Source organism: Polistes dominula, unplaced genomic scaffold (assembly GCF_049000335.1).
Source record: "Polistes dominula isolate Pdom_NZ unplaced genomic scaffold, Pdom_raw_medaka contig_82, whole genome shotgun sequence".
Lineage (NCBI taxonomy): Eukaryota > Metazoa > Arthropoda > Insecta > Hymenoptera > Vespidae > Polistes > Polistes dominula.
The window spans coordinates 7,383,267-7,408,599 of NW_028301046.1; the positions used below are offsets into that span (position 1 = coordinate 7,383,267).

The 25,333-nt window shown below is 30.7% G+C and overlaps 2 protein-coding genes across 3 annotated transcripts in view; one reads left to right on the forward strand and one right to left on the reverse strand.

Annotated features, from left to right (window-relative positions):
- GckIII (Germinal centre kinase III) overlaps positions 1–25,333 on the forward strand; it is a 137,183-nt gene that overhangs the window by 12,332 nt on the left and 99,518 nt on the right. Inside the window, exon 1 of one of the 2 annotated variants that reach the window (XM_015324179.2) lies at positions 17,355–17,488. The exons of the other annotated variant lie outside the window; for it this stretch is intronic. The gene's annotated coding sequence lies outside the window, so the exon portion shown is untranslated. Of the gene's footprint in view, positions 1–17,354; positions 17,489–25,333 lie in introns of those variants that run through there. 2 annotated transcript variants of the gene reach the window in all.
- On the reverse strand, positions 14,465–17,219 carry LOC149031676 (uncharacterized). The gene is made up of 3 exons (XM_089175196.1): positions 16,372–17,219; positions 16,107–16,237; positions 14,465–16,034 (listed from the first exon to the last, which is right to left on the reverse strand). Exons 1-3 carry the CDS (start codon positions 16,549–16,551, stop codon positions 15,971–15,973), a joined length of 375 nt encoding a protein of 124 aa, XP_089031322.1. The 5' UTR covers positions 16,552–17,219; the 3' UTR covers positions 14,465–15,970.

Genomic DNA, 25,333 nt, shown 5'->3' on the forward strand with positions numbered 1-25,333 from the left:
TTTTATTGTAAATTACTTGTAAGATCAAGATCATTGAAAAGATCGCGACAGTACGTACGTATGATTTTAATATTCGATGATAATAATAGTAGTTCGAAGTTTCTCCCTTCTCTCTTTCTTTACCTTATCTTATCCTATTCTTATAGATAGATCAAAATTAACAACGTTTATCTAAGTTACAGTAGGCCCTCGATTTTTGTACATAATTGGCTCCTGAAAGTGTGTGCGAATGTTGAATGTTCAAAAGTAGACGGATGTAAAATAAATATGCACCAAAAACTGTTTTAAAGTATTTAAACTTAAACAAATAAATCAGCAAAACACACAACACGTTGACGCGCGCCCTAATGTAAGACTAAAACTGTTTTGTTCTCTTTATCCAAACAACATTGTAATCTGATGGCTAGTCTGATGTCTCCTGAGAGGGGACATTCGATCGCAGAAGATTAAACAGTTGAATCCTTAAAAATGTGCGAAATAGCGAATTTGCGAAAGTCGAGAGTCGCCTATATATGAAAATTTGTGGCTGACCTTGGTAAAGAGAATTCGACTGTCTTTAAGAGAATAAGCATAAGAGGAATAAGAAGGTGTTTCTCTCTCCGAAGAATTTTTTTTCGCATTGCTTTCTACTATAGCGTTCCACTTTCCTGAAGATTCTTCTTGTGAACGTGAACGTATCGCAACGGTGTGTGCTAGTAAACACGTCCAAGAATTTAAATATTAGAGAACATGAGATATTGAAGTCTCGTTTGTCTTTGGTATGTGTGGTTAAAAGTGGACAATGTTATCCTTCGAAAAATGCGAATTATATAACATTTATATTTATAACGGTAGTATATTTTTTACCGTCAAGCATGACGTCATAGCTAAAATCAAACTGAAATATAGTTATAGAAAAATCGCAAAAAACGCAGATAGAATATTTACGATTTTTATATATTATTTTTAGTATCGATATAAAAGCCTCGATTTGTATGTTTTTTAATTTTTCATAAACTTTCAATATTGTCCAATTTAAATAAATTTTCAATAAATGTCTATAATTATATATATAAAGTTTGTTAGTAATATTAGTTAGTTTATAAAATTATGTAAAAATATATAGAAAACTTGTTAGTATATATAAAGTAGGTAAAATATATATAAAGAAAACCTCATTTGTTGTCTGTCGTTGAAAAATATCATTGTTATCTATGACTTTACAAACACTTCATATAGCTCATTTATTTTTAATTTTTTATTATTTTTCGATGCTTTTTTCCTCGTAAAAACGTTGTAGGAAAAGAAGAATTATTTGTCAAAAAGAAAACTTGTTATAAGAAAATATGATATATTTCAGTTGAATAGAAAATCTTATTTTCTTTCTCTCTTTTTTTTCGAGAAATTGAAAAAGTTTGAGCGTTGAAAACAACGGTCCTTTTTAAACGACGTTATATTTTTTCATTTGGCTTGTTCAAAGATAAGTCAGCATTTTGCAGTAGTTTTGCAGTAGACGTTTAAAAAGAGCTGGTTACGCCAAGAGTCTTGGTGAATACCAACCAATATTAGTTGTTTCGTAGCAAAGGCAGCTATTAAAGATTCTACCTATTCCTTGGTGATGGTGCTAAAGTGGGCGTTTACGAACAGTGCTATCTATTTCTAGGAGAGATTCTTTTGAGAGAGAAAGAGAGAGAGAGAGAGAGAGAGAGAGAGATCAAGTACCGTTGCTTCCACTCCAACAAACACGAACGTTTTGTAGTTTCCCTAATTTTTTTCCTTCTTTTTTTTTTTCTCTTTTTTTCCTTCTTTTTTACTCTTCTGCTCTGTTATATTGTTTTATTTTATTTCTTTATATTTACGACAGATAACTATCAGATAGGCGAAAATATTTTAACTTTGATTTACAATTACATTATTTGTATCTATCTGCGTGTTTTGCGGTGGGAAGGAGGAGGAAGAAAGAAAAATTATATATATACGTAGAAAGACCTATTATTACAGTTGGATATTTCTTTTTTTGAATAAATTGATCCAAGGTAAATATTGATTTCAAAGATACCTATACATACATATTTGCGTGATATATCTCAATAATACTTTATACTCTAAAGGATTTTCTATTCCAAAGGGAAATTTTACAAGAGAAACAAGGACACGTCATGTCAGATATTCTTTTCCTTAATTCTTATATCTATGTATACATTTAATGATTTTAAATTGAATAATAATTGAAATATACATCACGGAATAAAATCGATTGGGAAAATGATTATTTTTAACGATAATAGATGAAAATATTAAAAGTTTCCTTACATATAAATTATAGTTTTTACTGTCATCGCGTCTTTGACTGTAAACGTAATTCTAATGTCTGAAAAAAGAAAAAAGGTAAAAAATAAAAAAGATGAAAGTTACGTTGAGTTATGAAGAAATATAATAACTATGAGGATAAGTCGTCCTAATTGTAAAAGGTGTGAGGGGTAAAATTGGTGAATTACTTTTTTCTTTTATCCCTCCTTTTCCCCTTCCTGTACGCATTTTTTTCTTTTTTATTTTATTTTATTTTATTTTTTTTTTGGTTCCCATTTTTCCTTAGGATGTCGACCGAGAAGCGCCGAGACGGTTTGTAGAATATACGTGTGACGAAGGTCCTTGCCCTAGGACACGCGCTTAGCAGCAGACGGTCGATGCCCAGGGTAACAACCGAAGGATTTCTATTCTCTGTTCAAGGGTATCTACCCTTTTACAAGTCTCTTCAACCTTGCCAAAGAGTCGTACTTTAAATCAATTTTATTCAAGGTCAATCTTTCCTTCTTTCTTTCTTTCTTTCCTTTTTTCTCCACTTACAACGTTGTTGTTTTTATTGGTATTACGTTATTTAGATTTATGAGTAAATTTATTTCTTCTTCTTGTTGTTTTTGTTTCTTTTTTGTATTAATGGTAGTTCAAATAAATCAATTTTTGTTTTTCTGTCAATTTTCTTTTTTTTCTTTTATTTCTCACTTGACCAACGAATGTTGTTTTCATTCTTATCGTACACCTAAATAGATTTGAAGGAAATTTATTTTTAAATCATTGATAAAAAATTTATATTTATTTTTTTGTTTGTTTTTACTTTCTATTGATATTTAGAAGAACGTCATTAGAACGAAAAATATCTGTTTAATTATAAGATAATTACATTGTTTCGTAACGAAACTGTGGAGATGAATAAATTTAATGTTCATTGTGAATTAAATTCAAAGTCGTGTATCGCAATTCCAACGTAAATTACGAATTTAAACCTTGTACCGTAATTAAATTCTTTGTACAACATTGAATATAAAAAAGATTCGTTGATAAGAATTGTATATTTGTCTTACTAAATTCAACTTGAATTCACGAATAGCTGTCTCAAACGCGATGAAAATTTAGATAGGACTAACTTTACTTGAAGAAGAAGAAGAAGAAAGAAAGAAAAAAAAGTCAATCAAAATTGCGGATGCAACTTTTAATAGTGTTTCACGTTCGAAAAGTCCTTCCAACGAAAGCTTAAGTTTTCCCTCTTTCTCTTTTTCGAACGAAAGATAGCGTGATAAAACCAGGCAGGCTAAGGCGCGGAGAGTCGTTTAATTAAAAGAAACAAAGTAAGAAAAAAAGAACTTCGATCAAACAATCAGGTATCTTGGCGAGATTTAAATCAAATTAAAAAAAGAAAAAACCTAAAAAAATAGGACTTATCTCACTGATATAGATATACACTTTTTATTTTTTTTTAATTTCTTTTTATTTTGGGAATTTTATTTGGATACTGGTAGTATCATTTATGTGATTGTACGAAGTTTTTATTATATTTTTAAAATAAACACGCAATAAGATCCAGTTCGGTTGAAATAAATTAATGTATATATATGTACTTTGAAAATATTCATTTCTTTCTGTCTGTTCTTATTTCTTTTAACATAGCACAAGCATATCTCGTTATTTACGAATACGTTTTCTCGGTGTTTAATACTTGTAATAGTTAGTTAATTTACTGGTACTATCTCTTGTTAGAAGTGGAATAACGTCTTCATCCGAACGCAATTTATCTTGTAGAAGATGTAAGTCCTCGAAAATATTGCTTCTCCAGGAAGCTGCATAATTTATGCGATAAAATTTTAGTGCACTGGAGTGTGTAACGTTAAAGAAAAATCGTCGCTTTTCTTTTTTTCTTTTTTTATCCTCCTAAAATACTAAAAAAAACGTGACTTATGAGTACTAAAAATATTCAAGTATAGTAATAAGCCTTAGAAATATTCGAAAACTTTATAAGGGCTGACCAAAAGTTCTTATATTACAAATTTCCTAAAAGACTATTTACAATATTTATTCATTTTTAAAATCATGTAGAAAATTTTGAGCCAATCTATAATATAATCGTATCTATTAAAACATATTTCAAATATTAAACAATTATCATTTAACATTTTATTTATATATTAAACAATTATTATTTGACGTTTTTATTTTTTAAATATTGAAAAATTTTCAATTGAAAATCATTACTAGCTTCGCAACGTTAAAACAAATGTATTTCAATTTAAACGATCGAAAATATTAATAAAGTATATTATATTAGAGTGTTTGATTTACTTTAATTGATTGTTAATTAATCAAAGAAAATGTATATTGTAATTTAGAAGCAAAAGGTGAATAAATACAAAGTACCTTCTTCTTCGAAATTAAACAATAAACTGAGTCATTTGCCCTCTGTGAAAGTTCTTTTACTAAACGTTGTTTATATGACTTTCCAAATAAGAAACTTCTATTTATTATATATATATATATATATATATATATATATATATTGGTTTCGTTATATATATGAAGCCTTAGGAAAGTCATAAAAACAATATTCAATAAAAGAACTTTAACAGAGGACAATAACTCAGTTTAACGGTGAATTTCGAGGAGGAAGGTAGGTAGAATTTATAAATCCTACTTTTAGATTACAATATGCAGTGGATCAAATAAGTATTGGCACACCACAATTTGTGTAAATATCTTTAATTATTGAAGGATATTGCTGACACCATGTATGTCATTTTATGTCTTTTAATGTACACTAGTTGTATACCAAAGTATATTACTTAATAATAATAATAATAGCAAAAATTATAAAGAAATAACAAAAAGTTTATAGTCAAAAAAGTATTGGCACAGTAACCTTTCTAATCGTAGATTTTCAGTTTCTCTTTTTCAGACATTTCTTATACCATTTCTAAGAACACAAATATAAATTAACATATTATCTTGACTTCTGCGTTCGATACAAGTATTTAGTTTAAATATTTATTTCACAAAGGAAACATGGTTGGAAAGACAAAAGAGCTGTCGACTGTGGTGCAAAATGAAATTATTTTTCTTCGTAAAAGGGGCGACAGTTATCGCCAAATTGGAGAAACTTTAAAAATTAGTTTTTTGAGTGTAAGAAATATGATAAAAAAATTTGAGAGGTTTGGCACTACTGAAAACAGACCGCGGTCAGGCCGACCGAAAATATTAACAATGAGAGAGCGGCGCGATATCATTAAACAAGTTGGAAAATATCCATTTGTAAGTGCTCATAGATTGTCCGTTGATGTCGCAACACACTGGGGAAAGACAGTGAATCCACAAACAATTCGAAAAGTTATACATTCGGCTCACATATACGGTAGAACCGCGAGAAAGAAGTCGTTCATCAATGAAGTGAATAGACTAAAACGGTTAGTGTACTTTCTTCTATCTGCTTTTCCATCCATTTTCCATCCATTTCTTTCCATCTGATCCGAATAAATTAAACTTACTTTCATCAGAAAATATGACATTTTTCCAAAATTCTATGTCTTTATTTGAGTACACTTTTGCAAATCCAAGCCATTTTTGTCAAGCCAATTGTCGGTGGAAAGGTACAAGAATTGGTAAAAAAAAGTGTAGTACTATTATGAAATATACTGACTTTTATACAATACGTTAGACAATGAAATAAAATGAAATTTTTAATATATATTTATTTTGAGTGTATAGTATATTGATGTAGATATTCATCATAATTAAGTATTAAAAAACTAAAATAAGTGAATCATATGAATTGTGCGTATTTGTGAATGCCAAGGATAAAACGTTTGCCTTTTATCATGTTTTATGCTCTTATGGAATATGAAACGAAAGTATTTGTCAATAACGTTATATGAGATTCACTTTGTTCTCCCATCTATGAATAGGAGAAGAAAAAGGAAAGGAAGAGAAGACGATATTCGAATTGGTATATACGTCAAAATGTGGTTTGATTTGCTTTGAGCTAACACACACACACACACACACACACACACACACACACACACACACACACACACGTTTGAATCGTTATGTTTATTAACGACTAAGTTGGTTGAGTATGTTGTTGTCTCTCTTTCATGTGAATTATGTGCAAGAAATGTTTCTTGGTGTTTAAATGAAATATCGTTTGCACCGGATAGAGAAACAGGATCGCATTTAGTTGCACTTGCAAGTTAAACAAACGGTAAATCATCCTAAATATATAGTAGCATATAAATATATCTATATATGTATATATACTGGGCAATTACATATGATCCATCAAATTTTACAAAGTATAATATCTGTAATAAAGTACTGATAGAGAAATTTAGACTCAATTTTGATGCAATATTTTTTCTTATTTTTTTCTTTTTTTCTTTCTTTCTTTTTTTTAGTATAACTTATTAAAAACATATACTATACTAAAAGTAATACTTTTTCTTTTTTTAAAGTATGTAATACCTTATGCATCTATAGGTGCAGATATTGGGAGTTTGTTATGTGAAGTTCGCTTTCATTAAAAACCACTACTTAAGATTTTCTAAATAATATTCCTCGAATAGCAAAACTGTTATCCTGATGCAATTCGATGAATCATTTGTAATTACCCTGTATTTATATGAATAATCTACGCGGTAAGTAATAATATTCATCTGTTATTAGTATATTCAATGAAACCTATTATTTGATATACTTAAAATGATGTCATTGATAACATATATATATATATATATATATATATATATATATATATATATATATATATATATGTACACTTGTTTAGGTATGCTATTTATAACAGAATTTGGTATTCGCGGTTCTATACTCGAATTAGTTACACGCATTATAATTCGAACGGATTTAAGTGTATAATAGAGTGAAGGTATATAATTTCATTGGAAACGACTAGGAAAAGGCAGGCAGACGCTTTAAGTGAAAATTGATTATTAACGGTAGGGTGAAGTTATAAGGAAACATAGATCAGTATAATCCCGGTTAAGAGAATCGGAAAAGCGATTAAATGCTGTCGAATCAACTAACGCGAAAATCACCGGGATAATTTTGTTTAATCTTTTTTTTTTCAGATTTACTTTAAGTTTTCTTTTCTTGGTTTTCTTTTGTTTTTTTTTACAAGTAGAAGGCGGGTATGCACCCGTTTGAAGTTGGAGAGAGACAAGTAGAAATAATAGATTGCATAATAAAAAGAAAAGGAAAGAATCGAGATGAGAGAGAGAGAAATAAAATAATAAAAACAATAACTTTTAATCGATCACATCGGGAAAACAAACAAATTGCTTCAGGGGACTTTGAAATAAACAATGTGAATTGTCGTTGGCGAACCTGTACAATTAAAAGTATATATTAATTGTTTTGCGTGGTTGAGAGAGAAACTTTGCTAAAGTATTTCCTTTGCTAGAAATAAATGATAATGTTATACTTCGATTCGTTTAATTGTTACTCGTATTTTTCCTTTTTCTTTTTTTTTTCAACTCGCATTGTAATTACTTCTCGTAACAAAATTAAAATACCATACAATGGATAGTTGATTTTATCGTTTTGATAGAAAACTTATCATACAACTTTATAGTGTTAATGTAAATGTTTAAACAATAAAAGAATATTAATAAAGTTTATTAGAATGTTTGACATACTTAAAAAGATTGTTAATTAATCGAAAAAAATGTATATTGTAGTTTAGAAGCACGGTTATATAAACATTAAGCACCGTTTTTATTGAAATTCAACTGTAAACTCTGACACATTGTCCACTGTGAAAATTCTTTTGTTGAATGTTGTTCATATGACTTTTCGAATAAGAAAATTTGTATTTATTATACAAATTATTTTTTTTTGTTTTCGTTATATATATGAAGCCTTAAGAAAGTCATATTACAATATACATTTTTTTCGATTAATTAACAATCATTTAAGGTATATCACCCACCATCCCACTTATTCTTTCATAAACTAAGTGCATCTCGCAATAACTATTGTGTGATCGACATATTTTAATACATAATATATACATACACATGCCACATACCTAACTAGAACCTTCCATAATCTCATTTAACTGGGTTGACTGCATGTTCAATCTGGCTCTCTCTTTTTTTTTTATCTCATCTTAACTTCATTTTCTTTTTCTTTTCATGTCGTTTCAAAAAAAAATTTTTCCTAAGAAGTTTCATATCAAAAATAACAATTGTTACATTAATTGTTACGACATCATCGTTGATCTACAAATGAAAATATTGTAATTATAATTTCGGAATAAATTCGAAGTTTTTAATGTGCAATATTATAATGCAGGTATCTGAAATTTTAATTATTTGTTAATACCAATAAAAATATGTTTTAATAAAAGATATTAATAAAAAATTTTTAAATTAATAAAAAAGTTTTTAAATTTTGATTATAAAAAATGAACTAATGAAGTTATAATGTATTTTTTTTTTTAATTTCAAGCATATATCCTTTTTCTATTATTCGATATTTGGCAAAATATAAATGAGGTTTTATATTCACGTAACATGACGTTTAGCCTACATACACTGAACGAGTATAAGAGGAAACGTGTACTCGTTGGATAAACTTATGTTTTTTTCCTTCTCTCTCTCTCCCCCCCTTTTTTTTTCTTCCTGATTATTATATATAAATGCCGTTGCAGTGATTATGCAACTGGTACGGATTTTTTTTTATCCTTAAAAGCACGAAAACGAGGTGAAGTGAGGAGGAGGAGGAGGAGAAGGAGGAGAAGGAGGAGAAGGAGGAGAAGGAGGAGAAGGAGGAGAAGGAGGAGAAGGAGGAGAACGACGAAAACCTGCTATCTTTAAGGAGCCGTTCAGTCTTCTTAAACTGATTAAAATTTTTTTTTCTTTTTTTCTATGGCCTCCCTTGTCGGTGTCGGTGTCCTAGTTCCAATCGCCGGTTGACCTTCCACTCCAACGCTAGTGTCACTTCCAAGCATCGTGGAGCATGCTTAAGCGTATGTGAAAGGGTACGTGAAGGGGTTTCCAATACGTGCCGTTGCGCTATTTTAATGGAGATTCTCGGGTTACGATAGGATACCTAAAAAGAACCGAAACTCTGTGGATCGATTATTCATAAAAGCGTTATTTTTTTTTACACTATGCGCACACAACACTCTCGAATTAACTTTTATTAATTCGTCAAAGAAACTAAAAACCAATCTTTCGAGATACTTTCATCCGACATTTTCTTCTTTTATTTTCTTCTGACTTTTTGTTTTTTTGGGTAATTCGTCTTTTTTTATTATTTTATTATATGAAGTTCCAGCTGTTTGTAAGAGAAAGGAAAGTTATGTTTCTCGAGGTTCATTCGTGCGAGTAATATGAACGAATCGAAGTGAATCGCTTTATCGAGCGTGAACTCAACAAAAATTCCACTATGCGTACGTATCCTATGAATGTGTGTATGCATCTATGTATATATACTATATATATAGTACGTACTCTTACTTATGTATCTACGTTTGTTCTTATGCAATTTATCGCGTCTCTTTTCTTCTTGTCTTTTCTTCTATGGCATCGTTTCTTACGTTGGTTGGTTGGTTGGTTGGTACGTTTGTTCGTTCATTGGTTGGTTGGTTCGCACCCATGTTACTACGATTTCATCGTTTTTCAAAAGAACCAACCTACTGTCTCGACTTGGAGGCGACCGCAGCATGATGCTTCCTTACCAGCTTGCTTGCGAAAACTTGGCAAGAGATTTTCTCTTATAAGCTTTTCTATGGAAGACGACGATGACGACGACGACGACAACGACAACGACAACGGCAAAGACGACAATTCGTTCCTCCTGAGATCTGCGACAAAGTACCTTGCCTACTTCCCTCACCTCGTACCTCTCTTTTTCTCTCTTTTCTTCGATTGTCACGTTAGAAAAAAGTAATTGTCAATGCAAACATAACGGGACGTTTAAAACTGGTCTAACGATATGAATATCGAATTTTTCTTTTTTTTTCCAATTTGATTTATCGCGCACGTGTACTCTACATTACCGGTCAAAAAAAATCAATATGTGTGTGTGTGTGTGTGTGTGTGTGTGCATGCGTGCGTTTGTGTGTGTGAATTAAGTTTTGGGACAACAATATATAAGAAAGAAGAGAAAAGTAATTGTTATTGTTAAATTTTCTCTTTGTTTGAAAAAATATGCAGCGGGTTCGGCAGGTTTTATATTATAATAATTTTCAACAATGTAACAATTCTACTTTTATTTATACTTTATAATTGATATAAAATAGTATACTTAACAATATTAAAATATGATATTTCTCTTTATACGACCGCGCTTATCGACTGATCTATATCGACTGTTCTATCCCGGATACGCTTTGTATCCCTCTATTGTTTTTACCTATTAGCCATATTGCTATTACATCTTTGAACGCGCATATTTAAATCTTAAACTAGGAATAGAAGAAATTGTGGATTACTGTCTATCCTTTTCTTAACACTTATCATCGCAAAAAATTTATTCGTTTGTAGAAAATTTGTTTGCGAGAATAAAAAATTGTAATAGGAAGTTTTGAGAACAGTCGTTTACAGACGGTACTACTAGTGTGAAATTTTGAAAAAATCGATTTTCTTGTTTTTTTTGTGCATATTTCGATAGTCTGTATCTTTTAAAATACATACTAAAATTTCAAGTGCATACCATAGTTTTTGATTTACAGCATCTAATATCTTTCATTTATAATGATGAAATTAGTAACTTAAACTTAAAACGCGATTCCTCGAAAGTACATTTTAAAAATTTGTTGCAATTATAATTCGAAGACAAATCTATCCGATCGAATTTATTCTTGTTGCAGATTCTTTTATATATGTTTCTTCATACAATGAACTTCCAGTTTTCGGATCGAATAAAAATGTAATTTTTGCAGGCTAAAAATCATAAAACTTTCGCTTGAAATTTGAAACTTAAAAAAAAAACTCTGCCGTTTTGTTAAATTTCAATATTCTTTTTCAATCAAAGGTTCATGGTACGGTTAATACCTTCTAGTTTGATAAACCTTTTTTTTTTTATTTTATGCACTGTGAAGGTCAGTATTACTGCAGCAATTGGGGGAATTTTTTTTTCAGAGCCTTGGAAGATTGCGAATAACTCGCTGAATTTTCAATTTTTTGTTCCACAAATTTTATCACGTATTTATTATATATTCACAAATATATCCTGAAAACATTAAAACATTCCGTGTAGTAGTTTTCTTTAAAAAAAAATTCTCAAAAATCACCTTTTTTCAGACCGTCACACTAGTGGTGTTCCTTAACCCTTTCGAAACCATGACTCTTTTCGAACATGGTTCCCAGGAGTCATTTTATTTTTCATTATATTGTTTATTTTTAATAAAAAAACTTGTCTACTATGAAAATTCGTAAACGTATTCGCATAAATAAGTTGATTGCATACTGTGTGCGCTGCTCGCTCCTCAGCAAATTCTTATTGCAAGGAGCGGATTGAACACCATGTGTGCAATGTGAGGTAAAATAAAAATATATTGTCAAAATTGATAAATATCTATTTTAAAAATAATTAAATAATATGAAATGGTTATTTTGCCTTCAATAATGAAAAACAGAATATAATAAGAAGAAAATTTTTAAATAATTAATTATTTTAATAATATTAATGACAATTAAAGTTTTAGAAAAATGTTTAAAGGTAATAAAGTAATGCAACTCATGTCAATAATGAAAAAGAAAATATAATTTATAAATAGATTTTTTTGAAATAGTACACTGATTGTAAAGTAAAATTGCATTGATATTTTGTAAAAATGTAGATTTCGATAATTCTAATAAAATTTCCTTTTTTTTTTGGATGCATGAAAACCAATACCGGATTTTGTTTCTCTATATTTTAAAAATAATATTAATACAAAAAAAAGTATTATTTCGACGAATGACTTTACTCAAAATAACTAATAATAGCTCATTATTATGATTGCACACATAATGTGCTACCGGTCTTTTTGAAAAGAAAGTTTTTACACACACAGTGTGCGAGTGGTCTCGAATAAGTTAAAAATTCGTTCATTACAAATTTTTTGTTAATATCAAAGTATTATAAAATAAGTTTTTCGTTTAAAGGATCGTTCAATTTATTGATGTTAAGATTTGATATAATGACAGAGATCGTTTGAAAATTTATTGGCATGTTCGATTTTATATAAAATATATCGGTAAGTGATTTGAAACTTTTGGCCGATAGTGTGTATATATATATATATATATATATATATATATATATATATATATATATATATATATATATACAATAAAACGTGCGTGTAGGTGGATACGGTAAAACAAATAATGGCCTTGGCCGTTTGTAATAGGGATTGTAACCGAGGCTACTAAACTCTCGGTCGTATTCTGAACGCGAAGTCATTCATTGTCGTGACTCTTCCATCAGACATCTCTTTAATAAATTTACTACGTTAAACGTTAATTCTGTCATTTAATTTACACGAATTAATATACATTTTTCGATAATTAGATAACAAATTATTGCATTACTATTAATACGGGAACTATGATGGTTTATCATTAATTCTATCATTTTATTATTATTATTATTATTATTATTATTATTATTATTATTATTATTATTATTATTATTAATTATGCAGTGATTTTGTTATAATAGATTCTAATCTAATAAAAAATGATCAAAATTAATATTATTTATCAATCTATATATCTTTCGTTTGTAAGAGCATATAAAATGTATGTTTTATTTGAATATATTAGATTTAGAGAGAGGACAATAACTCGATAAAACATATAAGAGAATTTAACTATACCGATAATATGCGGAAGTGAGAGGAATGGTTTCTCTCAGGTATGGATTTTTAATAGTCGTTTTACTGCTCTTTGCGTAAATATGCGCATACGAAGTTAAAGTTACTTACGCACGCGTATCTAAACGTTATAATTTTGTTCTATTATGTGTGTTAGTCATTCTTAAGAGAAAAAAATTATTATATTAAATAACTACCGTTTAACACGGTATTGCACGGCACCATAAATATATCTTATGCATCCGCGTTGTTCTCATGTTCGATCCACTTTACTGATCCATTCATTTCAAGCAAATGAAATTTTATTCTCCGTTTAATTGATTATTTGATTGTAATACAGTTATGGAAAAATAAAAAAGAAGCAAACATATCGATCCTTAAATTTAACAACAAATTATTATTTCAACACAGTTACCTATCGTATAATTTATTAATCTTTATTTTGCAAAAATTATCAATCCATAGATAATAAAAAAAAAGAAAAAACACAAATTAAATGAATTATATTATACAATTATATAGTTTTAGTTTTGATTTTCGATAAAAGTGAGAAATAGAGAGAGTTTTCGTTTTTAAATTAAACTTTTCAAACTACATTTACTCGATAGTTTTTTTTCTCCGTATGAAATTCTATCTGTCACATAGGAAAACATATAGGAAAATTTGAATTATCACGATCGCACGTTCGTTCGTTTCTACCCAACGATCGTCTAGAAAATGAGTAATCGATGCAGGGATGCTTCCCGTGGGAGGTATAGTAATTTGTGCCAGGATCGATATTCCTACCAACAACAAACTATACCTACATTGTATTTCTCGTTATTACCATTATTTAAGTCCATTTGTGAAAATTGTATATATTAGAAATTTTAAATATGATTTATAACGATATGTATATATTAATATAATTACTTTACATTAATTAAGAAGAATAGAAATTGTATAAGAAGTTAATTTCCTATTTATCATTTTATTTGCCACTGTGCATGTGTATACATATTTTATTATCTACATGCATATACACACACTCATACATCATGTATATAAATGTATGGCAGGACAGGCACCAACTGTTTGAAACTAATTTCGGATCCTAAAAGACAGTGCTAGGATTTTAGTAAATTACAGGATCTCGGCAAACTGCCGAAAATGTCTATATATATATATATATATATATATATATATATATATATATATATATACTATAGATATGTATATACGGTATTACGATTGCTTCATTCTTTTAATTTATTAACATGTTCTTTCTAAATGCTATGTAAAAGTTATACCAATGTTCTCTTTTTTCTTTATCTCTCTCTTCCGTTGTTTCATCTAGTTTCATTAAGATGGAAGTTATCTTAAGATTTGCTCTATTTATATAAGAAGAAAGTGCTTTTCAAACTAAAGAAGAAGAAGAAGAGTAGGATTTATTTGCGATATCTTGAAAGCTTCGATGAAGGAAATTAAATTGCGATATCGTGGATGAAATATTTTTTTATTAAATAGAAAACGATGAAAATTTATTACGGTAGTCTTTAATCTATCATTAATATTTTCCGGTAGAACAATTTTCTTTTATTTTTCCTTTTTCTTTTTTTTGCAATTTTGCATCGATACAAATAATAATTAAATTTGTATTTTATCATTTCAGGTAAGAAAATATTAATAATAGTTTTATAAATCAAGGATGAAATAAGAAGGATAATGTGTCATACTACGCGTGTTACTTCGGTGAGTAAGTTTATTTTTAATAAAGATGGACAATTTCATAGGCAACTTAACTTGTCCCATTAAAACGTGTTTATAAAGACTTCCTACCCTCAATTTCGTTACATATCTAGAACGGACATGTGGTTTTAATTATATGTGTAACCATAAAAAAAGAGAGATTTCCCTTGAGAGTTAGAGTCAATGGAAGCTTTTTTCCTTCTAAGAAAAATAGTTAGCAGAAAAGCAGGATTGTGGGCTCATAGTTGGGACACGTATCTCGTCTAACTTTTGCACTGATTGCGAGAGAAAAGTGCGAAACGTGTTTAAACGTGCTGTTTACATCTTACAATTAGTCGAGGAATAAATCGTTGTTGTAAAAAGAGAAAAGAAGAAGAAGAAGAAGGAGTGGGTGGATGGCTTTCGCAATCGTTTGATAAAACTATTTTCAACTTTTGCTGCAGGACAGTACAGGCCATGGCCAGACCAGGGTATAGTCGTTTGATATAATAATTTCGTCTACGCGTTCTAGTTACGTGCACAAAATTACATTAACGTTCAACTAATTAATTCGATTATATATGAAGTACGGGGTAACATTGTGCATGTACTATGGCGGAAGACACATAATATGGTTTTTTTTTAATTTTAAAATCAAAATAAATAAATGACGAGAGAAAGAAAATTAAAAATATAAAGATGAGCTGGGGTTTTGGTTTGGATTTTTGGTTGGGATTTGTCAATTGAATATAGGAATTGCTGGGGGGAGGGATACGATCGATCTTCTGCTCGTTCATCGATACTGCCGTTGAACTTCCTTTCCACCTACAGACACCAGCAACAAGAGAGCTCATGCCACACAAATACAAACACAAACACACACACACCACACTGAAAAAACCGGTTCCTTCATGCTCGTCTCACGAACCAAACTCGGTTCGATCGGTGGTGGTAGCCTCGGTCTCTCGTCTCTTTAAGATGCATCCTAACGTCCAATTTTTATCTTTCAACTTGCATATTTCCAATCGAACGTCCCTTTTACGGGGTTCTATTTGATATGAAAAATCAAAAGGGACTCGTTTTAAACGTCATCTAAGAATATAAAATTTCATTTTTTGTTATCTATATAAAACTCTATGTATAAAAATATTCATCCATGAAAAGTGTCCCAACGTTTTCACATTTAAAATCGATCGTCCTATAGAAAAAAAATATAAAAAAGAAAATATAATGGAAAAAATTCAAAGACTCTTCTGTATCAATTAATTACCATAAAATCCACATCACTAGTGTATATGATGCTTCTTTATCATCAATCCATTGACTAAATCCATCGGTACGTATAAAGTGAAGAACCACCGACATGGCTGGCCACCTTCTATAACCATAGGGATCGATAAACTAAAATGGATTTGACTTGGTTGAAAAACAAAATTTAAATATCCCATAGCAAAAATGTTTTCGTGGATAAAGAAGAATTATGCAAAGAAGAAGAAAGAAAGAAAGAAGGAAGGAAGGTCAACGAACTCACTCACTTTCTCTCTCCCTGTCTTTCTTTCTCTATTATCTTGCACATTCACTAAACATTCTTTAGCATTATCCAGATTACAATTCATTCCTCTCCTCTCCTCTATCTTTCTTTCTCTTTCTCTGGCGATGATACGACGATATCTCGGGAGGACCAAACAAGCGCATTCTCTATCTTTCTCTTTCATTTAGTTACTTGCCATCACCCCCACCACCACCACTACTATCATCACCACTACTAACAATAGCAATAGCGGTAGCAATAATAACTATAGCAGTAGCAGTAGCAGCAGCAACAGTAGTTGCACAGCAAGTGTAGTAGCAAGCAGTCGGTCTTGCGAAGTTTTCTACCCTTCCAAATAAGGGAATAGGAGCTTTTTGCCGGGCGAAGTAATTCCAGCGGCAGACACCCCCTCCAGTTCGACGGACGCGTGGTTGTAGACACGCTACAGTGGTGGGGATGCCGAGCTTGCGAGGGGGATGCAGACAAGGCGGGGGAGGAGGAAGAGAAGGAGGAGGAGGAGAAAGAGAAAGAGGAACGAGAAGGTGGGGGTGAAACAGCTCGGCTGGCTGGCAGGCAGGCAAGCAGGCTGGTTGGCTGGCTGGCTGGCTCTGCTTGCTATACTTGCTATACTATACTATAGTGTGCTGTTCTCTGCTCTGCTCTGCTCTGCTCTACTCTGTTCTGTTCTGTTCTGTTCTGCTCTCCTCTGGTGTGTTGTAAGGGGTTGCGTCGTGGCGCCGCCGTTGTCGTTCCCTTGCGGATTCTCTCGGAAAGGGAGCTTTCAGTCGACGCGCGGCCGCCCTCACAACGCGACATGTTGAGAATCGTCGCTTGATTGTCCAACGATATATATACATATATATATATATATATATATATATATATATATATATATATATATATATATATATGTATATATATATGTATATATTATAATTATAGTTCCACCGTAAAACGGAATTATCTTCTTTTTTTCTTCGCGTATACAAAAAAAGGGGGCTGTTTAATAATCCAATAGATCTTTTTGCTTCCGCTCCTTTTTTTTATACTTTGTTGTTTATCATAATTTTTTTTTACGGTGCGCTGAAATAATATAGTTTTCGGACTCGCGATCATCCAAGGTATTCGTCATTATTGTATTAATTATAATGATAATGTTAATAATTAATTTTTTATATTTTGATTATTGTCTTTTTTCTTGGTATTTTTTTTTATCCTTTTACTTTTTTCTTTTATTTTGAAATATTTATCGTCGTTTTACGATTTATAAGTGGATGGAAAATTTTACGAACTTGTCTAACTTATATATACGTGTGTATATTATCCTCTATCTACGTCATCATAAGCTTCGCTTTTTTTTCTTACGTGGAATTGTGATCGTAGAGGAGGTATCCATGACGTTTTAGATTGATTTTAAAGGAGAAGGTCGCGGTAGGGATCTTTTTTTTTTAATTCTAAATAGGGGGGAAAAACCCAATGTGAAAAACAAGAAATCAGGTAGTATCATGGTACCTCGTGTGGCGTCACGCGAAAGTCAACGAGCGGCGGGCGGCCTTGATATATTAGTAAATTCTTGAGGCATTCTCCACGACTAATATAAACACTTTATGTAGATACATACGTAAGTAAGTACTTATATATAAGTACTATATATTATACATATATATATTAGGGTGGGTCAAAAAATGACTTATTTTTTTTTTTCAAGTGCCACGGAGAAATGGGTTGCTACACAACTTAAAACAATTCTCACCAAATATGAGCTCTTAATTTTAATAGGAAGATCCTCCGCATCGCAGCTTTTTATTTTTTTTCAGTCCAATAGATTAAGATTCATACCTCATCATTAATTGATTGTACAGAAAAATGTTCTGGAAGAATTTTGTAGAAATTTAATGCTCTACAAAAAAGGTATCTTATATTTTTTCCGAAAACCTCACCATTTGAATGATATTGAAGATTTAAATTTGATGATTTTTAGACAAATTTCATTTTTGTTTATGAATTTTATAACTCGACACTAAATGACTATTATAAGATGCGCAATACAAATTTTTGTAGGAAATTAACTGCTCTATAAAAATGGTGTCTTATGTTTTGGCGATTAAATTAAGCGTTCAAAAGATATTCATCATCATACTTTCATGTGTACTGATTTTTGTCTTTGAATATCTTTTGAACGCTTAATTTAATCGCCAAAACATAAGACACCATTTTTATAGAGCAGTTAATTTTCTACAAACATTTGTATTGTGCACTTTTTAATAGTCATTTATTGTCGAGTTATAAAATTCATAAACAAAAATGAAATTATTCTAAGTCATCAAATTTAAATCTTCAATATCATTCAAATGGTAAGGTTTACGGAAAAAATATAAGATACCTTTTTTGTAGAGCATTAAATTTCCTACAAAATTCTTCCAGAACATTTTTCTGTACAATCAATAAATAATGAGGTATGAATTTTAATCTATTAGACTGAAAAAAAAATAAAAAACTGCGATGCGGAGGATCTTCCTATTAAAATTAAGAGCTCATATTTGGTGAGAATTGTTTTAAAGTGTCTAGCAACCCATTTTTCCGTGGCACTTGAAAAAAAAAAGTCATTTTTTTGACCAACCCTAATATATATATTTATACACGTATGTATCTATGTAATTATATATACTTTGTTACTACATATTAAATACGTAGTACGTTGCTAGAGTAGGCGGATTGATCGTAGTTACTTGCTTCGAACTTTTCGCGATTGGATAAATAGCTTGACTCATCGTACTTTAGCGAGAATGAACTCTCGCCTTCTCCGTGTTAAAGCCTTTGGCGAAGTATTTCTTTCCTAGAATCGATTTGTGTATGTATGAGTCCTCCTCCCTTCCTTTTCCTTTTCCTCCTCCTCTTCTTCCTCTTTCTCATTCTTCTTGTTCTTGTTCTTCTTCTACTTCGTGGTCGAACCTTTTCCGTGACCAACGAGAAACTAAATTACAGATCGATAAACTCAACAACGATAGCGACGTAGAATTTTCTTTCTACCTTTCTTGCATAGAATAATACGTTTTCTTTTTTAACTATTTATAGAAGAGTTTATGCTTCGTTAGAACGTAATTCGCACGATCGTTATATACGTTTAACAGATAATATTCTCTTTTTCGTATTTACAATTAGCGTTTGGAAGAGTATGCGTTTTATTAATAAGATATTAATTAGACTAATTTTTATCGTATTAATTTATGTAAAAAAAAAACTCGTGTGACCATCTTGTTACGTTTTAAACTTCTTTAATTCTGTTTAATTTGGTTTGGTTTCATATTTTATCGATAGAAGAAATATATCGATTTAAGTGAAAAAGAACTTTTTTGGATATATGTATGTTGTTTCTTTTTTTCTCTCTTTATTTCTTATCGTCGTTGTCTTCATAATCATCGTTGAAAGAAAACGAGTTTCAAATGTGTCCTCTCCATTTCTTCTCTTGGAGGAATTTGGTACAACTGGTCGGACGACCCACTGATCGACAGAAAAATAAGATTTTTATTCGATTCGGCAGCCAACGCGGCGAATCTTTCAATTTGAAAATTCGCCTTTTTTAAACTCGTAGACGAAGATGATGATGATGATGATGATAATATGAGACGAGTATTTCAATCGGTAAATCATCGATCTCTCGATTTTGCTTTATGGTAAAATATAAAGATGATATTTATTTTTAAAGTTGTTTCGCGAAGGAATAAAAGAGGAAAAAGAAAAAAAATATATTATCTATAAATCACTTTCGATTGATCGTTATCGGTTCAAAGTTTATAGATACGTTTGAAAGAAATTTTCTTTTCTCTTCTTTTCTTCTTTTTTTTTTATTTTTCTATTTCTTTACAATCACCAAACCCACACACTACCACTAAACACTAAATTATTCTTTTTCGAATTTCTTGCTTGTACCGAGAAAATATGACAAATTGAATTTCGAGTGTGTAAGAGAGAGAGAGAGAGAGAGAGAGAGAGAGAGAGAGAGAGAGAGAGAGAGAGAAAGAGAGAGAGAGAAAGAGAGAAAGACAGAGAACTTTTCTCTATCGTATCAAGATCGTATCGCTTGGAAAATATTTACGAGAATCGATGCATCTGTATATAGCGTTCTAGAAGCGTCGTTCGTATAAACTAGCTTATCACGATCCCTTCTTTCTTTCTTTCTTTCTTTAGTTTATCGTTTTTCATACAGTAGCAAAAGCAAAAGTCAAAGGAAAAAAATGCTTTTTAACTCGTTCGAAATTTACTTCGTCTATGAGGGGAAAGAATTTTGATGATACATGAGGAATGTTATGATGCTATATATGGGTCGGAATCTCCATGGGGTGTTTGCCTTTTTTATACCTTCTTTTTCTTGGTTTTTTTCTTTAATCTTCTATTTTCGTTTCAGACGGAAAGTTAAAAAAAAAAATAGTATACTACTGAAATACGAAACTTGCGAGGAAGGAAAATGAAGGAAATCGAAGGTTAAAAGATGCGAATCTCAAAAAGGGACACATCACTCTCATCCGATTTTTTATCTTAACTATTATTTTTATGAACCCATTTTTCCTATCTGCCTTTCCTTGATGTCTCTTTTCCTACTTCCGCCCGAAAGAACTCTCGGCTCGACTTTATGGAACGTAACGGGGAAAGGTATATGACCCGAAGAGCATCTCTCTCTCTCTCTCTTAGAATTTCTATTTCTTAAAATGCGTTTTTTTTTATTTCTTTCAACTATATTCTTGCGTAAAGTATTTTTGATTGAAAGTATTTTGTTCTCTATATATTTCACTATTTCTCTTTTTTTTTTCCTTCTTTTTTTATCTTCTTTCATTTGATTGGAGCATTAAAACGAGATCTTCAACGTATATCTTTATGCCAATCAACGAATATCAAATTAATGACATAATCGATATTTGTTGTATAAAAGTAGATGAATACTATGATAACAGTTATCGTAATTATTATTATTATTATTAATAATAATAATAATAATAATAATAATAATAATAATACTCTGATATGCTGTTTCATATTCCGTAAGGACTCGTCATCCAGCGTTACTCAACCTTTCAAGTCGTACGATTCAATATATTTGTTTATTATTATAGTGTAACACACTTTGTAGTTCTATTATTTATAATTAAAAATTTGGAAAAATCCAATATACTCTTGCTGTAATTATATATATATATATTTCTTTTTGGTAAGATAAGATATTCTATGCAAATTTTCTGGATTTGTCATAAAAAATTTTTCATTTATATATCTCGTATTGATTTCAGATAGCAGCTATAATATATTTTTTTCTCGGTTTCACGTAAACAACATTTAACGTGATTTTATATTAGTTGAGAAACGCTGGACCAGTCTACCCCTCCCCCTTTTCTCTCCTTCTCCAACCAGCAAGGTATTCTCGATAATATCATCAACAGTTGAAGGTGTCACGACTATGAATAATTTATCGTGGAAGTCACCTGCCTGCCTTTAATGAATAAAACGAACGAGTATAACGAAGATAGTTCACTTTTATGGGAAAGCTTGTTGCAAAACGTGTTTTCTAAAAAAAAAAAAGAAAAATTTTTCGCTCCCGAAGTATAAACGCGGTTCGCGTATTTATATAATAATAATAATAATAATAATAATAATAATAATAATAATAATAATAATAATAATAATAATAATAATAATAATTTTGTGCTTATTTTCAAATTTTTCCCTGATCGAAATCGTTATATGGTAGATGGGGTAGTGTGTGGGGCTGGTATAGGAAGACTTGTTAAGATTTAAACGTTTGAAAACATTTATTTCGTTATGGTTCTCATTTGATGATGGTGTTGACAGACGGGGTTGCGAAAGGGTTGGAAGGTTTCTAGCAATAATCGAAGAAATACGATTCTTCGTACTGATTTTCCAAGTAATTTGAATTTCTAAACGTGTCTCGTGCTTGCGAGAAGGCAATCCGATATATTCGCATAGCGCTTGCGTGCCACTCGTTTCTTCGATCCTGTTCCTTTTTTCATTTCTTTTCATCCTATCTATATATACATATATATATATTTTTCCTTTTTTTATTTCTTTTCTTCTTTCCCTTCTCTTTTACGAGCACAAACTTTCTTTCTCATTAAAGACACGCAAAGGTAGTACTGTTAACGTGTACCACCTACTTACTTGATTTAGTATATAAGTATTATACGAACAATGACGTTTGTTGCTCGCTAAAAAACGATTTGTCTCGATTCTTTTCAATTTGTTAATAATAATACAAAAAAAAAAAAAAGAAAAAAAGTATCGATAATTCATAAGAAAGAATAATAGAAGTTTTCTTAAGTTTGGATTAAAAAATTCAAACGTTTGGTAGGAAATTTTTAGATACGCGTCGGTTTGACGAGTAGTAGTAGTAGTAGTCGACTGATGCTGGAAACGAATCTATTTCCGTGTATACCGAATTTTATAGACACGTTTCGAATATCACCAGCCACTGAGAAAAAGAAAGAGAGAGAGAGAGATTCGTATATAAGTTAGTAAAGAGATTCTTACTGGTATTCCTATTACTAATGTTGGTGTTGGTGTTAGTATTGGTGTGTTAGCGCTGGTTGACGCTCACACCGGTTAGTTATTTCCGCTTTTAGATTACCTACCTACCTACCTACCTACCTACCTACCTACCTACCTACCTACCTACCAACCATTTTCCGTTTATTCCGTTAAGTCGTCCTGCTGCTAGCTACGAATACTATCAATTGCTTTTCCAAAGTATTACGTGAATTGAAATCTCTAAGAGGGATAGTACTTATCGAGGAAAATAACAATTGTGAATAATGGTTAGAGATTTGTGCAGGAAATTAGAAAAAATTTATTTTACGATATATGTGTTATAGATACATAGAAAATAATTTCGATGATAGTATCATTTTGTAATCGTTGTCGCAACGGGGTGTATAAATAAGAAAAAAAGCAAATATTATAAAATATAGAAACTTTAGTAATGATATAAATTTATTATAAATATTATTATTATTTCATAAGTGAATATCATTCTCTTACAGTGATTTTATGCACATATTTCAGGAGAAATATTAATTGTACGTGTCATTTAGTAATTTTTTCGCAACGGGGTGTATACGTAAGGAAAAAAAAGCAAATATTATCAAATATAAAAAAACTCCAACGATGACATACATTTATTATAAATAGTATTATTATTTCATAGACGAATGTCATTCTCTTTCAGTGATTTCAATGCATGTATACATGCATTGAAATCAAAATTTATATACCAGTAAAAAATAATACTTTTCCATGCAATTTTGTAATCGTCATATGCGACGAAAAAGATTGAAAAAACAAAGAAAAAAAGATAGAAAAAAAAAAAAATAAAGGCGACGTTCATTAGCGCTAGAGCGCAGTTAGTAGTAGTAGGGGATCTAGAGAAATGGAGCGAATACAATTCTTTCTAGCCAATGACGCGTCTTTTAGCAAAATGTTGTTTGTGTGTCGACGTAGATATTCGATGTCGACGAGAAACGTTGTCATAAATGAATACGAAAAGTCGTTTTAACGATCGCGTCAGGGACTGTCTAGTATGTCCGTTGTCGGTTTCCGAGGCCTCTCTCAACGCATTGTGTTGACTCGTTCTGTCCCATCAACGAGCTCTTTTTCTGTCTCTCTCTCCCTCTTCCCCTCTTCCCCACCCTTACCCCCATCCCTCCATTTCCTCTTCTCATTCTCTTTCCGTAGACAAACCGATACGATTCACAAAACTAGCCCATAGGAATCGAAGCTTCGTCGATACACACACATGTGTATGTTCTCTTTATCTCTCGTTCTATTATCGTTCTATTTATCTCTTTTCTCACATACACATACACACACGCACACACGCGCGCGCGTATTTATATGTATGTTAAATTTCATCCTTAGTAGAGACAGATTCATTTAAGCTCGTCTGTGCACCGGATTTTTAAGCTTTGCTCCAATAAACACGAAAACGATGTTCTCTTTTACCACCCCCTATTTCCATACCATATTTCTTTCTTACTCCCTCCCTCTCCTCTTTCAATCCCTGCCTTCCTTTCTTCTTATCCCTTTTATACCAAGATAGAGAATTTTTCATACAAAGTCGCTAAGTCATAGATTTCTCGGTAGAGAAGAAGAAGAAGTTAAAGTTCGGTTCTGGCTACGTTCCATAAATCGTGATTTATTCTTCGTTCTTGAATAAAGAGAGATACGTTAAAGGCATACAAGTGTGTCGACAATATTTCTTTTTACGAATTTTATATTTTTTTTTTACGAATTTAGAACTACACATCTCTCCTCCGCCCCCTTAGTATTACTTTATTCCCAAGACCTTATTTTGAATATTCGTTTCTTTTTTCATTCTTTGCAATTTATATCGATGTATTTTTTTTTATATTTAAAATGTTATTCGTTCGAAACGCAACGTTTCACTTATTCGTGCATTCATATATATGTATATATATATATATATATATATATATATATATATATATATATATATATATTCATTAGTGAATAATACATATATTTGACATCTATTTAAAATCGTTTAACGTCATCGGACCAGGAATAAGCGGATAAACTTCTTTGCGAACATGTGCCTAACAGAGAATTACATACGTTAGTTCGTGATATGGACTATTTAGTATCAATTGTGTACGTTCTTTTTCTCTTCTACTTGAATTTTCGTGTAAGCGGCTCTGTTTGCTTTCGCATTAATATCTGCTTTATATTAAAGATTAAATGACCTTTACGTATACGACAAATTTTTTAAACAGACAGGTAGATGAAAGATTCGTATTTTAGGAAAGAAAAAAAAAAGAAATAAAATCTGTAACGTTATGCGAAATTATTTTTCAGATTGAAAATCTACGATATCATTTCATATATAATTAAATAATATCACGTAGTACTTTTTTTTGATTGAATATTTTTCATATTTTATATTA

Bases quoted from the DNA above. Each gene is read 5' to 3' on its own strand.
- LOC149031676 (XM_089175196.1), bottom strand. From the start codon at position 16,551: ATGAAAGAGAAAGATAGAGAATGCGCTTGTTTGGTCCTCCCGAGATAT. The intron at 16,238-16,371 runs GTGAGTGAGTTC...AATCCATTTTAG, and splicing joins GAAAGACAGGGAGAGAGAAA to TTTATCGATCCCTATGGTTA. The intron at 16,035-16,106 runs GTAATTAATTGA...TTTTTTCTATAG, and splicing joins CTAGTGATGTGGATTTTATG to GACGATCGATTTTAAATGTG.